The 14052-nt window shown below is 40.0% G+C and overlaps 1 protein-coding gene across 1 annotated transcript; it reads left to right on the forward strand.

Moving 5' to 3' along the window:
- Nucleotides 1-5698: 5698 nt before the first annotated feature.
- On the forward strand, nucleotides 5699-10504 carry LOC106573624 (cell cycle control protein 50A). The gene is made up of 7 exons (XM_014148879.2): nucleotides 5699-6195; nucleotides 6371-6490; nucleotides 6889-6996; nucleotides 7139-7223; nucleotides 8066-8209; nucleotides 8294-8506; nucleotides 8770-10504. Exons 1-7 carry the CDS (start codon nucleotides 5947-5949, stop codon nucleotides 8961-8963), a joined length of 1113 nt encoding a protein of 370 aa, XP_014004354.1. The 5' UTR covers nucleotides 5699-5946; the 3' UTR covers nucleotides 8964-10504.
- Nucleotides 10505-14052: the final 3548 nt, after the last annotated feature.

Consider the following 14052-nt stretch of genomic DNA (forward strand, 5'->3'; position numbering starts at 1 on the left):
TCTATGCTGAAGTCTTTTTTTGTATGCTGATATGGATATGCGCAAATTCACTCTGAGCAAATGGCCTGTGGGACAAAAAGAAGAATGGTTACTATATGGCTGAAGTAGCAGGGATGTTAAAGTAAAAGCTCAGTTGAGTAGATGAACTGATACATTTTGGAAGGATTCAGTCATACCTCAGTAGGGTAGATTGTCATGAGACAACCATTGATGCCATGAGGGCAAAGCGTGAGGGAGGGAGCAGGCCGGAGAGCTGTTGAGGGAGTGGTCCAGGCCCCTGGCTTGGAGGCTTTAAGATGGTCACATCAGTGTAGGGGATCTGCGGCCCCATAGACTTGCGGTTGATGTTAGCAGATCACCAGAGAAAGCCATGATTGGCTGACAGTCTTGGAGCTAAACCTAGTGTAGCGTAAAGCAATATTCAAGTATAGAGCACCTACAGTCAGTCATTCCAGAAAAATCGACCACTTGCAATCTATTACATCATTGACATACATCCATCCCAAACATAAATATTATTTGGGCACTTTGTGTCCAGGGGCGGAAATCCCGGGGGGGACGGGGGGGACACGACCCCCCCATCCTGGGAAAAATATGATTTGTCCCCCCCAATATATCACTGAATCATAACTATGTAATTTAAATAATATTAATAATACGCAATGAAAGCAATTGTGCTGATTATAGACACTTAATAGCGCGTTTTTAAGTTTCCAAAGATTGTGACCCCCCCACCCTTTGCCTCACAATGGTTTGATCCACTGCCAGTTCCTTAGTTGGCAAGGTAACAGAGGGGTCGTGTCTACTGTCTGAAAGGCACTCAATGAACGTAACTGACGTGAGGTTAATCCAGTCAATCGCGCACACACTAGCTGAATATGCAGAGCTAGCGCACAAATATTAACTATTAAGCTAGCTAGTACCTATTCCATTTATGTGGCCTCGTCAAAGATGGAATCTTTGCTATCATCAATTTATTCCAAGATCAGCATGCAGATGATGCAAGTTAGTGCTTCAAAGTCCCTGTGATAAGGTTAGCGATAAACTGAAGTCCAAACTGAACAGAACTACACTCTCTTCTACCATTGTCTTAAATATATTTAATGGTCTCGTTGCAAAAGCTAAATTGTCGCAAGGGAACTTTTATTTATTTTATTTAACCCGGGTAGAAAAGATTATAGCAAACACCACTGAAACGGAATTGGTGCTCGCTTGCTTTGCAAATTCAGCTATTGTTGGAAGCCAGCCAATATGAAACAAACTATTAAAATTACAAAAGGTTGCAGCATATGTTGTGTAAATGGTGAACTCATACAGCTGTCAACTCTTGTCATTTTAATCCATTTCACATTTGCTAGCTACCTTTTAGATCGAAGCCCAAATAGAATGATAAAAGATAAGATAGAAGCCCATCTCCTACTGTAAATAACCTACACACTTTGTGTGTGTGTAGCCAGCCAGGTAGAAAAATGGCAGAAAAATAAAAGACAGACATCAGAGTATTTTTCAGTACACCAAAACGCAAAGTAAGAACCCTAGTAGCCCAATATCTCAAAGACTAGTTGATAAAATGTTAATAAGAAAGAAATGAAATTCTAATGGAAATGTTTCACAATGATGTCATTAGGCAGATCAGGCAACAGATGGCACACAGACAGCAGAGTTGGGGACAGATATGCAGGGACAGACTGGCAGAGACAGGGAGTCTCAGGTAAGTTTGTTGAGTCTTTGGCAACATTATGAAAGGTTCTCAAAAATGTTTACTTGTAAAATAGGAACATAATTGGAAAATGCCATGGATACCCCCACTCTCAACTTAAACTGGTGACTGAACCAAGATTTGTTAAAGGCAATGGTATTGCTGTTGTGATTAGTTGTGTAGTTTTGGGTACCGGTAGTTAGGAGTACGGCAAACACCTTATTTCTTTGGTTCCTCAATATACATTTACCATATTACAATGTAGGCTATGTGTTACAGCACTACTTTTGGTGTCCCCCTCAGGAATTGCTCTTGAGAGAATTTCATGTAATTTTCCCCTCCAAAGTTGATATCAGATTTTCGCCCCTGTTTGTGTCACAAATTAAAGTCAGTGAACATGGGGTTAGAATAGAATATAATAAAAAATTAGAGAGTATTTTCCCAGAGGGAACTTCAGTGAAGTCTGAATAGGGTATACTGTATATCATATAGACTACATTGTATTGAGATATAACTTATAACGTAGCCTCATCCGATGAGGATGATATGTCCAGTGTCACATGAAAACATAATGAAACACTGAGTGCACATTTTAAAATCCACTGCGACACAAAGTGATCACTTAAAAATGTTAAAAAGGTGCAATATGCAAAACTTGCTCCGCCATTTCCTTGTTGCTAAAATGCTAATAGTTCGCCTAATTTCAGTTGATACACCCGGCGTCTGGCATCCAACGTTACAGTGCATTAAAAAATCACCTACTGTAGAGAATCATTGTACCATCTAAACTGCTTTTAAATATATTTTCAATTAACAAAAATATATTTTCAGCTGTTTGAAGACTTTGTACAAAACCCAAAAATAAAAGACGTAAGAAACTAAATTTAAGAACGGGGAGCATAGAAATAGCGCATATAGAACAGATCTACCACTTCTTAGACTTGCTTTCAACTAGTGCTCAACTGCAGCCCGCAATTAGGTATGTTCCTGCATGTAGACGGTTCCTTCATGAACACCCACAAGCATCCCATCGGTTCTTACATGAATGCCCCTCTTTGAGCGTTCCTGCATGACAGTTTTGAATGTGGGTCAAAAGGGAAATAAATGTATTATAAAAAAATGTTTTGATCCTGCTAACTAGCGCGAGGGATACCAGTAGAGTGTCCTTCGCTCCCGCCCGCAAAACACCTGCCCTCATCGCCGTTACCAGATCTGTGGGAAAACAGTGCCAGACAGGCGGGGGCGAAGGACACTGTGTACCGGTCACCCCGTCTCCCGCTAGCACAACACTACGGCGGTTGATAAGTGCCAGCATACCCCATAGTGCCCGATAGGCAGGGAGGACACTACCGGTGTACAGCTAGCTATCGTTGTCGCCCCCGCCCCTTCTTCTGTGGGGCTTATCAGCGGCTGGCATCCAATGTTATTGTACATTAACGCCACCTAGTGTACTGGAGCCAGTGGCGATTTTAGTATGATGGGGCAAACTAAACCAATTTTTTTATGCATGCCAGCAAAGACACTACACAACATAACATTAAACAATACATTCATTGCACTATAACGATGACAAATGGTGCCCACAAACTGTTAGGGCCTACATAAAGCTGTCCCGACAGAGCTTTGTTTTAGCACCATGGAGTGAATCATTACCACTGCTACACCTGGCTATCAGTGAAGCCTCATCTGACAGCGAAACAGTTCATTCAGCCTCATTTACTGCCTTTTTAAAAAACATACCTGACGTGCTTAAATAAATATGGTTTCTACTAACTCCTTGTGGATTTGTGTAACTAGATAAGAACCGCATACTTCTTCAAAATTAACAAATGCCGACATGATTGAGTTTTGAATCATACAGAAACATTATTAGATTTATTTTCAGTAAATTCATAATGTTTGATCTTCATCATTAACACTTAGCTCTAAGTATACGAAACTGCACGCAAACGAACTGCGACGAGGTAGGCCTAGTTGTTCGGCACTTTCAAATGGACACCGACTGAAATTAAGATAAAATCAGCAAGATGTTGAGGCCTTAACTTCACTCTTCTTTAAGTCACCACAGAGAGAGAGAGAGAGAGAGAGAGAGAGAGAGATGTGGTATGCCTACCATTTTAAAAGGCCTACAGTATGTGGTCTAAAAAGGAAGGAAAATACAATCACGAGGTTCCACTTTTAAAGACAATATACCGACACACTGACAGCGCACCGCGCAAACATAACAACTCTCGCAATATCAACTGGAATTACATGGGTCTATTACTGATCTTTTTGTAGAATTATTTGGGGGGAAATTAGGAAGAGACTGTCACTGGCAAACACGGTTACATGCCCAACAACATTATATAGTATCCCCTCCTCATGGAGAAAAGCACGAGCTAATTATAATACACAAAGTAAGCAAAACAATGAAATGCATCATTCCAATATTGCCTAAAATTATTAATAAGATACTAATGATATAGACCTGTATAAGCAATATAACAATTGAGATATACAAACTATGGCTTAAGGGAACGATGAGCGGATAAGAGTTAAGCCGTAATTTTGATTAAGACAAATGAGCGAGCTAAAATGGATGTAGTCAATATGCCTATTTGTTCAGCACTTTTGAAACAGGCAGCACTGAAATTAGAACATAGGCCGTTCTTGCATTATTCTCCCTGTACAACAAGTCAGAACCATAGGATAAATAAAGGGGGCATATAAACAGACAATGAAAGCACTTACAATATTCGATGATGCCATTACTCTAAAACAGGCTATCACCAAGTCAGAACAGTAGGATAAGTTCTGAGGGGGAGAGGAACAAAATTCTTACATACTGACCACACCGCCCACGTCGCGTGCGCAAACGTTGCAAAATAAATGTACACATACATGTTATTCAATCATTGCACCCACACTGCTCGCTCGCGTCGGCGTAGCCAGGTGCCAAAATAGAACGTGGTTCCATTTGTAACACTTGACGCACTGCAAGTCCGGCTCTCCCATCTCCTCATTGGTTTTTAGAAACATATACCCACAGTTAGTGGTGGTAACACACCTTAAAGTTGGTTGCCAACCGCCATATAAAGTTCAAAGAAGAAGTGATTACTAGAAAGAACTTGGTGTACCCTTTAATCTGTGGATTAATTGTCAGTGTAGAGGACCTTGTGCATTTCAGGTAAAACAACAACCCAATGTTTATATCCCAGGACAAATCAGCTAGCAACAGCAAGCTAGCTTGTTAAATTGACATAAATGTGTAATGATTTTGGACCTGTCTCCAAATTAATATAGTTGGTTCAGAGCTCGTTTTGATATTTCAACCTGCGTGTCCTGAACGCGTCAGGTGTGAGTGGACAAAATCAACATGCGCACAAGCGGTGTGTGTATATAATATATATAGAAATTATGAGCTAGAGCCCCACCTGCCCTGAATGACAGGTCACCAATGACTGGAGCACCCCTGCCTCCAGCCTGTCCTTTAAAAATGTAACAATAAAGAGGGATCCTGCAAATGCAGATATGCCCAGATGCAAGAACACCCGCAATATCATCCTTCTTGCTTTCAATGAGAATGACAGATCTATAACACACATTTCTATGTGAATTGGTCTTAGCCAAAAAAGTGACATATTGCAGCTTTAATGATGAATACATTTACATTAGTCATTTAGCAGACGCTTTTATCCAGAGCAACTTACAGTAGTGAATGCATACATTATTTCATTTTTTTTTTGTACTGGCCCCCCGTGGGAATCGAACACACAACCCTGGCGTTGCACACACCATGCTCTACCAACTGAGCCACAGGGAACACATCCTATACAACAATAAAGATTTGTTTTAATTATAATTGAAAATGGTCTGTTCGGATGGGAGATTCAAACCTCTGCTTCACAACGAAAATATTATTCTGATTAATTTATATGGTCTCACGAGGGTATTTATTTTAAAGAATCAAAGGGGCGTGCTCCTTACCTGATCACGTGCAACGGACTGCAACACCATTTGATTAATAGAAGTTTCCTGACTTCTCATAGCTGCCTACTTTCGCTCTCACGGTAACTCGAAATTCCCTCCAAAGTAAATACACAATGCTTGTATTTTTAATTTTTTTAAATGATTACATTTAACGCTACGTAACATTATTGAGAAGATAACGGGTTGATTTACTGAGAAACGAAAGTTTTCTCGCGACAGCCAGCTGTCACTGTTGTTGACAGTGTGGATTATTTTGTTCGACGAGAACTGCAGCCATGATGGCGTCTAGCTACAACGCAAAGGAAGAGGACGGACACCAGCCTGGTGCTACGGGCCATGTATGCGCAGGAACTATGACAAATAAAAAGCCGGACAACACTGCGTTCAAACAGCAAAGACTGCCCGCTTGGCAACCTATTTTGACAGCGGGCACTGTTCTTCCTGCTTTCTTTGTAATTGGTCTCATCTTCATCCCCATCGGCGTTGGGCTTTTCGTGACGTCCAACAACATCAAAGAGTTCGAGGTAACGTTAACTAACAATCCATAAAGTTTAGGTACCAAAACATAGTCAACTCATTTTCATTGTGTATGGGTTAATGCTGTTGGCTAGCTAACCATCTTTCAGTCATTGTCTGCTTTGAATGTAATTGCTAGCTAAATTGACGCTAAGTGTTATTGATCATCTCCCTAATTTACAGATTGATTACACTGGTGTTGACATGTCAAGTCCGTGCTACAACTGTTCTCAAAGCTACAGCTGGAACAACACAAAGTCATGTACCTGTTCTGTACCCTTCTCTCTGGATCAACCATTTGAGGTAAACTGAACATAACCTACAACCTTACTTACCCTTTTTGGTCCTCAATGTACTGTATAATCACAATTAAATGTGTACGCAAGTCAATCAGTAATAACTGGACTGGAGGCATAGTTAGTGTCCATTAGCTACTCTATTTAGAAACACTTAACGGTCGGCCTCTGTTCAGAATCGATTATTACTATTTTACACCATTTCCTTGAATTATTTATTATGCACTCAAATAGATTTTACAGGATGATATTATGTGAAGGAAATCCTTATTTAGACTCTCAGCCTCCTGCCCTTTCATCTTGGAGTTGCAGCATTGTTGCAATGTCTTATGAAGGCCTATTCTCTCATCTGATGAATAACTAAACTAATTCATTACTCATTGATCTGAAATTCTTCTCCTACAGAGCAACGTCTTCATGTACTACGGCTTGTCCAACTTTTATCAGAATCACAGACGCTATGTGAAGTCCAGAGATGACAGCCAGTTAAATGGAGATAAGACTTCTCTACAGGTATGGTAAAGGTTCACTTAGTTGAGAGGGCGTAAGCTACATCTATCAAGTATCACATACATTGAATAGATGTTGGCCTAATTGTTAGCTTTAAACATCATTATTTTTACGCTGCACTGAAACTTCTTCGCACTCATTACAGAGCCCCAGCAAGGAATGTGAGCCGTACCGCAGCAGTGACAAGCCTATTGCTCCATGTGGTGCTATCGCCAATAGCCTCTTCAATGGTAAGACTTGAGGGCGAAATTCACTTAACAAATAGTTGCCATTTTCGGTTCCGCAGTCTCTTAGTAACGTTACTGCACACACCAATGCGCAACTAAAAACTTATAAGACTATTTACAGTGCATTCGGAAAGTATTCAGACCTCAGTTTGGCTGGGCAGCCAGCTCTAGGAAGAGTCTTGGTGGTTCCAAATTTCTTCCATTTAAGAATGATGGAGGTCACTGTGTTCTTGGGGACCTTCAATGCTGCATACATTTTTTTGGTGGCCTTCCCCAGACAAGTGCCTCGACACAATCCTGTCTTGACGCTCTATGGACAATTCCTTCGACCTTATGGCTTGGTTTTTGCTTTGACATGCACTGTCAACTGTGGGACCTTATATAGACAGGTGTGTTCCTTTCCAAATCATGTCCAATCAATTCAATTTACCACAGGTGAACTCCAATCAAGTTGTAGAAACATCTCAAGGATGATCAATGGAAACAGGATGCACCTGAGCTCAGTTTCGAGTCTCATAGCAAAGGGTCTGAATACTTATGTAAATAAGGTATTTCTATTTTATTTTGAACGCCTTAGCCAAAATTTCTAAAAACCAGTTTTTGCTTTGTCATTGTGCAGTATCGTGTGTAGATTGAGGGGGGGGAAATGTTTTAATGAATAAGTGGAAAAAGGGAAGGGGTCTGAATACTTTACAAATGTACTGTAGATAAACGTCTGCCTATTTGGGCCAACCCTTGAATAGAGTTTTTGGAGTGGCTTTACTCTAGTTTGCCATGAAGCGTCAGTGTTGGTCCACTATTTCAGAGACCGGGCTTGCTATTGACTGCCATGTATTTCTCATCAGACACTCTGGAGCTCTATTACATTGACCCCAATGGCTCCAGAACCGCAATTCCTCTGGTAAAGAAGGGTATTGCATGGTGGACGGACAAGCATGTCAAATTCAGGAACCCCAGTGGAAACAACAACCTCACTGTAGTTTTCCAAGGTGATTTGCACACCATGCAAAATGACACAACTACCTTGTAATAATCAAATTATCATGACTGACTAGGCCTTTTTCCTCCTTCAGGCACAAGCAAACCTGTGAACTGGAGAAAGCCTGTCTTTGAGCTGGACCCATCAGACTCTGACAACAATGGCTTCATCAATGAGGATTTCATTGTGTGGATGAGGACCGCTGCCCTGCCCACCTTCCGCAAGCTATACCGCATCATCCAGAAGAAGCCCAACAACATGACCCCCACACTGCCCCGAGGAGAATACATCCTCGAGGTCACCTACAGTATCCTTTTGAGAAAGACTGCAATACATTACAACATAGAGATTCATGGCAGGCATATGTTTGTATTGAGAGAACATTGCACATAGGAGACAGAGCCATGAGTTTGTGTTCAGTTATAAACCTATGTCTTGTACAATGCTTACTGTAATGAATCTTTATTCTCTTTTACCATTCACAAAGTCTACATAGGACACATCATTTTATCTTTAGAATCCTCGTGTCCAGGTGTGCTGCTGTCATTTTCTTTAACCATGTGACCTCAGATTACCCCGTGCGGAGCTTCGATGGGAGGAAGCGCATGATCCTGAGCACCATCTCCTGGATGGGTGGCAAGAACCCCTTCCTGGGCATTGCTTACATCACTGTGGGCTCTGTCTGCTTCTGCCTGGGCTTAGTCCTCCTCAGCATCCACTACAGATATGGCAAACGTAACAACAGTGCAGATATTTCCAGCTGAAGGGCTTGCTCATATGGAGACTCTACCTCCTCCTCCCTCTGCATGCCTGGGTCTATCCACCACCAGTTTGGCCCTGCTCTGGAATGCTTGCTGATTTAGCCTGGATGCACTGCTCTTTGTTAAAATGTTTGTTTTGTGTTGTAATGTTAGCTCACTCATTCCCACCTCCAGGGGAAGGCTGAAGTCAGGTGTTTTTTCAGAAGGGTGATTATATATAATTTCAGCATGTTCTAGATATCTATTGTATAGAACTTACACCATTGCGGATTCTCATGACAAAGAAGAATGTCTGTTCTACACAATATGTATCTGTAATATTGTGCCCTCCTGAAAAAGGCCTGTGTGTTACACCCTGTAAACTAATGGGATGAGACACAAAAAGGCTCTGGGAGCTTAGGATACTGTGTCTTTGTACAAGATGACAGCTGAAAATGTTCTCTGTGGTCCTGAAGTACATAGTGTTTGTATTATCTTTTTATCCATATCTTATTTCAAAAGACATGTATATTATTTGAGCAATGTTTGTTGTATGGCTTGATGGCACTATATTTTAATGTAAGTTCCACACACACATTATTCTGTAATATTTCCTGTTTGTGAATGTACTAATGTTTTTAATTTACTTACCTCTGAGGCAATTTCAAACAGTTTTGAATTGGGAACAAAAGTTCATAGACATGTTGATTTTTTAAGGATATAAGCAGTCATTGATTTGATCAAATAAATGTTCACGTACCGATTTTATTGCCGCTCAACAAAAGCAATCTTATTGAGATTGACAAACCAATGTTTAATCACATTTTTATCTTGATCAATTACTGTATTGGTCAAACTGCGGTTTTCTATAGTATGGTATGTGTGAAATCCTATTTTGTCCTCTTAGGATACAGCCATAGCCAACTTGATCTGAAGGTTTTATGGACCAATGCTGTTGATGTTGTCTCTACAATGGAACTTGTTGACTTGACTATCAAAATGCATTTTAAAACATTTAACAACATTTAATTTGAATGTTGACCAAATGCTATGCACTTTAAAAGTGTTACATTTGTTATGCAATACTTTAATTTGTATTTTGGTTGTTTTCTTTGTTATAAAGCTAATTCTGCCGTTTATTCTTTAATATATTGCATTGGATAATCTGCTGATATTTCAAAAGTGAATCAAATGTGAAAAACAATATTTGCAAGTTATTGATTGGTTTTTATTTCCCCCGTCAATGTTGTTAATGGAAAGGAAATGTGAGGTGCACTCCTGGGTGTTGCCCAATGATGTATATAAACCCTAGAATTTACCTGTTATGTTTTGGCCAATGAGGGGCTTTGCAGCGAACGACCAGCCATATAAGTCCTACATACACGTAGGAATGAATGGAATTATAAAGTATTTAATTTCAAGGACAAAAGTACATGTTCTTTTTTTGTATTGGGCACTGTAAAATGAGAACTTTCAAAATAAATGTTTATTTTTAGCTTACAGAACATGATTAAAGTATGCATTAAGCTGTCTGTAATAGAATAAATGTGGCAAAAACAAATGTAGACATTAGTAAATGTATTTCTATAGCGTCCAAATTATTTTACAATGTGGGTGAGTGCCAAGATGGAGGTGTGGGGGCTTTAAAACAGAGCCCCCTGTCAGTCATCTAGTGTATATATAAAACTGGCATTGCCCCATACCAAGTTATTTCACACACACAGGTATTCTATCACAATATACACATTTCAGAAGTTATTGACTCTCAGTAGCCTACTGAATGTCAGGCCAGGCTTCTCTAAATTTGAGCAGAGAACACACCAATTGCCAATGTCACTTTTCGCCATACGGGGAAACTGACTTTTTCCAGATTGGCAGCAACCACCTTCATAGACTATGGTGAACGTTTCATCCCATGTAGGAGCTGCACCTACTTTTCACAGTTCCGGGATAATATTGTCCGACCAATTTTCCAATGTGGAAACTGTCAGCTTATTGAGGAATATACAGTACCAGTCAAAATTTGGACACACCTACTCTTTCAAGGGGTTTTCTTTATGTTTACTATTTTGTACATTGTAGAAAAATAGTGAAGACATCAAAACTATGAAATAACACATATAGAGCATGTAGTAACAAAAAAGGTGTTAAAGAAATCTAAATCAATTTTTTATTCTTCAAAGTAGCCAACCTTTGCCTAGATGACAGCTTTGCACACTCTTGGCATTCTCTCAACCAGCTTCACCTGGAATACTTTTCCAACCTTCTTGAAGGAGTTACCACATATGCTGAGCAGCTGTTGGCTGCTTTTCCTTCACTCTGCGGTACAACTCATCCCAAACCATCTCAATTTGGTTGAGGTTGGGTGATTGTGGAGGCCAGGTCATCTGATGCAGCACTCCATCACTCTCCTTCTTGGTCAAAAAGCCTTTACACAGCCTGGAGGTATGTTGGGTCATTCTCCTGTTGAAAAACAAATTATAATCCCACTAAGCGCAAACCAGGTGGGATGGTGTATCGTTACAGAATGCTGTGGTAGCCATGCTGGTTAAGTGTGCCTTGAATTCTAAATAAATCAAAGACAGTGTCATTAGTAGAGCACCCCTACACCATCACACCTCCTCCATGCTTCACGGTGGGAACTACATATGCGGAGATCATACATCTCACAAAGACACGGTTGGAACCAAAAACCTCAAATTTGCACTCATCAGACCAAAGGACAGACTTCCACCAATCTAATGTCCATTGCTCGTGTTTCTTGGCCCAAGCAAGTCTCTTCTTCTTATTGGTTTATTTTAGTAGTGGTTGCTTTGCAGCAATTCGACCATGAAGGCCTGATTCATGCAGTCTCCTCTGAACAGTTGATGTTGAGATGTGTATGTTACTTGAACACTGTGAAGCATTTTTTGGGGGCTGCAATTTCTGAGGCTGGTAACTAATGAACTTGTCCTCTGCAGCAGAGGTAACTCTGGGTCTTCCTTTCCTGTGGCGGTCCTCATGAGAGCCAGTTTCATCACTGCACTTGAAACTTTCAAAGTTCTTGAAATTTTCAGGTTTGACTGACCTTCATGTCTTAAAGTAATGATGGACTGTCGTTTCTCTTTCTTTATTTGAGCTGTTCTTGCCATAATATGTGTAACATTGGTAAATTGTTTATTTTATTTAAAATAACTAGGTTTGACATACATGCCCATGAGAGGTCTTTTTTAATTTGGCTTTTAATTTTTTTTAAATGGTTAAACTCAGAAATCCTTTCTATGACCAATCACCCTAAAAACGAGTTATATCATAGTTTATTCAGAACTATTTAGTGGACAGAGATATTAACAGGCAGGTAGTTTGTTTCACTTTAGCTTCTCAAGTGTACAAAGTGTAGGTGTGTATATATATATATATATATATATATGTCAGGGGTTTCTGGAAGTTTTAATGTTTTGTTTGATTTATATTCAGTAGGCCATCATTATACTGTGCTCTATTGTGTTGTTTACCATGCTAAGAGTAAGGCCTAGACAGACAATTATTAAACTTTGACCTCCTCAATTTCATGAACCAAAAAGCAGACTTAATGAAGTCATACACAAAGAGGGGAAGAATGGTGCAAAAGTGATAGTTATGGATGTTTCTGTTTTTCATCCAATTGGAATATTGATTTGTGAGAATTTATTTTTTCTTATTTTTGGTGAGTCCTGATTTTAAAAACATTTTGACCTACTACATTGGATGACCGTCAGTCTGTGATCTGCACATTCATCCTAATGGCAATATTACCGTAAGTGACATTTTGTGACGTTATGTACACACTCTTTCAACACTTGAGGTGACTAAACTTCTTGGAGTAACCCTGGATTGTAAACTGTCATGGTCAAAACATATTGATACAACAGTAGCTAAGATTAGGAGAAGTCTGTCCATAATAAAGTGCTGCTCTTCCTTCTTAACAACCCTATCAACAAGGCAGGTCCTACAGGTCCTAGTTTTGCTGCACCTAGACTACTCTTCAGTAGTGTGGTCCGGTGCCACAAAGAGGGACTTAGGAAAATTGCAGCTGGCTCAGAACAGGGCAGCACAGCTGGCCCTTAAAAGTAAACAGAGAGCTAACATTAATGATATGCATGTCAATCTCTCATGGCTCAAAGTGGAAGAGAGATTGACATCATCACTACTTGTTTTTGTAAGAAGTGTTGACAAGCTGAATGTACCGAGCTGTCTGTTTAAACTACAGACACCCCAAGGCCAGAACAGACTATGGGAGGTGCGCAGTACTACATAGAGCCATGACTACATGGAACTCTATTCCACATCAGGTAACTGATGCAAGCAATAGAATCAGATTTTTTTGTTAAAATGTAAAAGTACACCGTATGGAACAGTGGAGACTGTGAAGACACACACAAAGGTACATACACACGCATACGTATACATTTTAATATTGTTGTATGGTGGTACTATACATTTTGTATTGTACATTTTGTATTGTAGATATGTAGTGGTTTAATAATGTTATATGATGTACTGTTTTATCTTTTGCTTTATATTCAATGTTAGTACTTTAATGTGTTTGGGACCCCAGGAATAGTAGCTGCTGACTTTGCGGCAACTAATGGGGATCCCTAATAAATACAAATGTAAAATGATACAAAATATTTGATCGCTACACTAGCACCAGTCTACAAGAGTCCAGCCTTCACACATAGCAACCAATGAGCAACGTGTGAACATATTGCAGCAATTTCCGGTCGTCACTAGTTACTATAGCCACAAAGTCATAGTTATGGCTAAAACTCACCTCTTTCTACAATGCATCTTCTTAAAATCTGATTTGAAACCTAACTCTAACCACACTAGTAACCGTATGCCTAACCCTAACCTTGAATTAAGACCAACATTTTTATTTTGTTTTCATAAATTTGTACGATTTGGGCTTTGCGGCTGTGGTAGCCTCAGCGTGATTCTGGGGGGTATGGCAACGCGAGACTATGACTGTGTTAACAAGTGACAAAGATTATGGATTTTCTGACAAGATATGTCTCTCCGCCATAACAATGGGAGTCGTCCGCAAAGCGGCACGGCTGGATGTCTAGCTCCCGCCTATCCTTTCTTTGAATTG

This window comes from Salmo salar, chromosome ssa01 (assembly GCF_905237065.1).
Source record: "Salmo salar chromosome ssa01, Ssal_v3.1, whole genome shotgun sequence".
NCBI classification, from domain to species: domain Eukaryota; kingdom Metazoa; phylum Chordata; class Actinopteri; order Salmoniformes; family Salmonidae; genus Salmo; species Salmo salar.

Excerpts from the sequence above, each read along its gene's own strand:
- LOC106573624 (XM_014148879.2), top strand. The coding sequence starts at position 5,947 with ATGATGGCGTCTAGCTACAACGCAAAGGAAGAGGACGGACACCAGCCT. Across the intron at positions 6,491-6,888 it reads CTCTGGATCAACCATTTGAG|AGCAACGTCTTCATGTACTA; the intron begins GTAAACTGAACA and ends CTTCTCCTACAG. Across the intron at positions 7,224-8,065 it reads CGCCAATAGCCTCTTCAATG|ACACTCTGGAGCTCTATTAC; the intron begins GTAAGACTTGAG and ends ATTTCTCATCAG.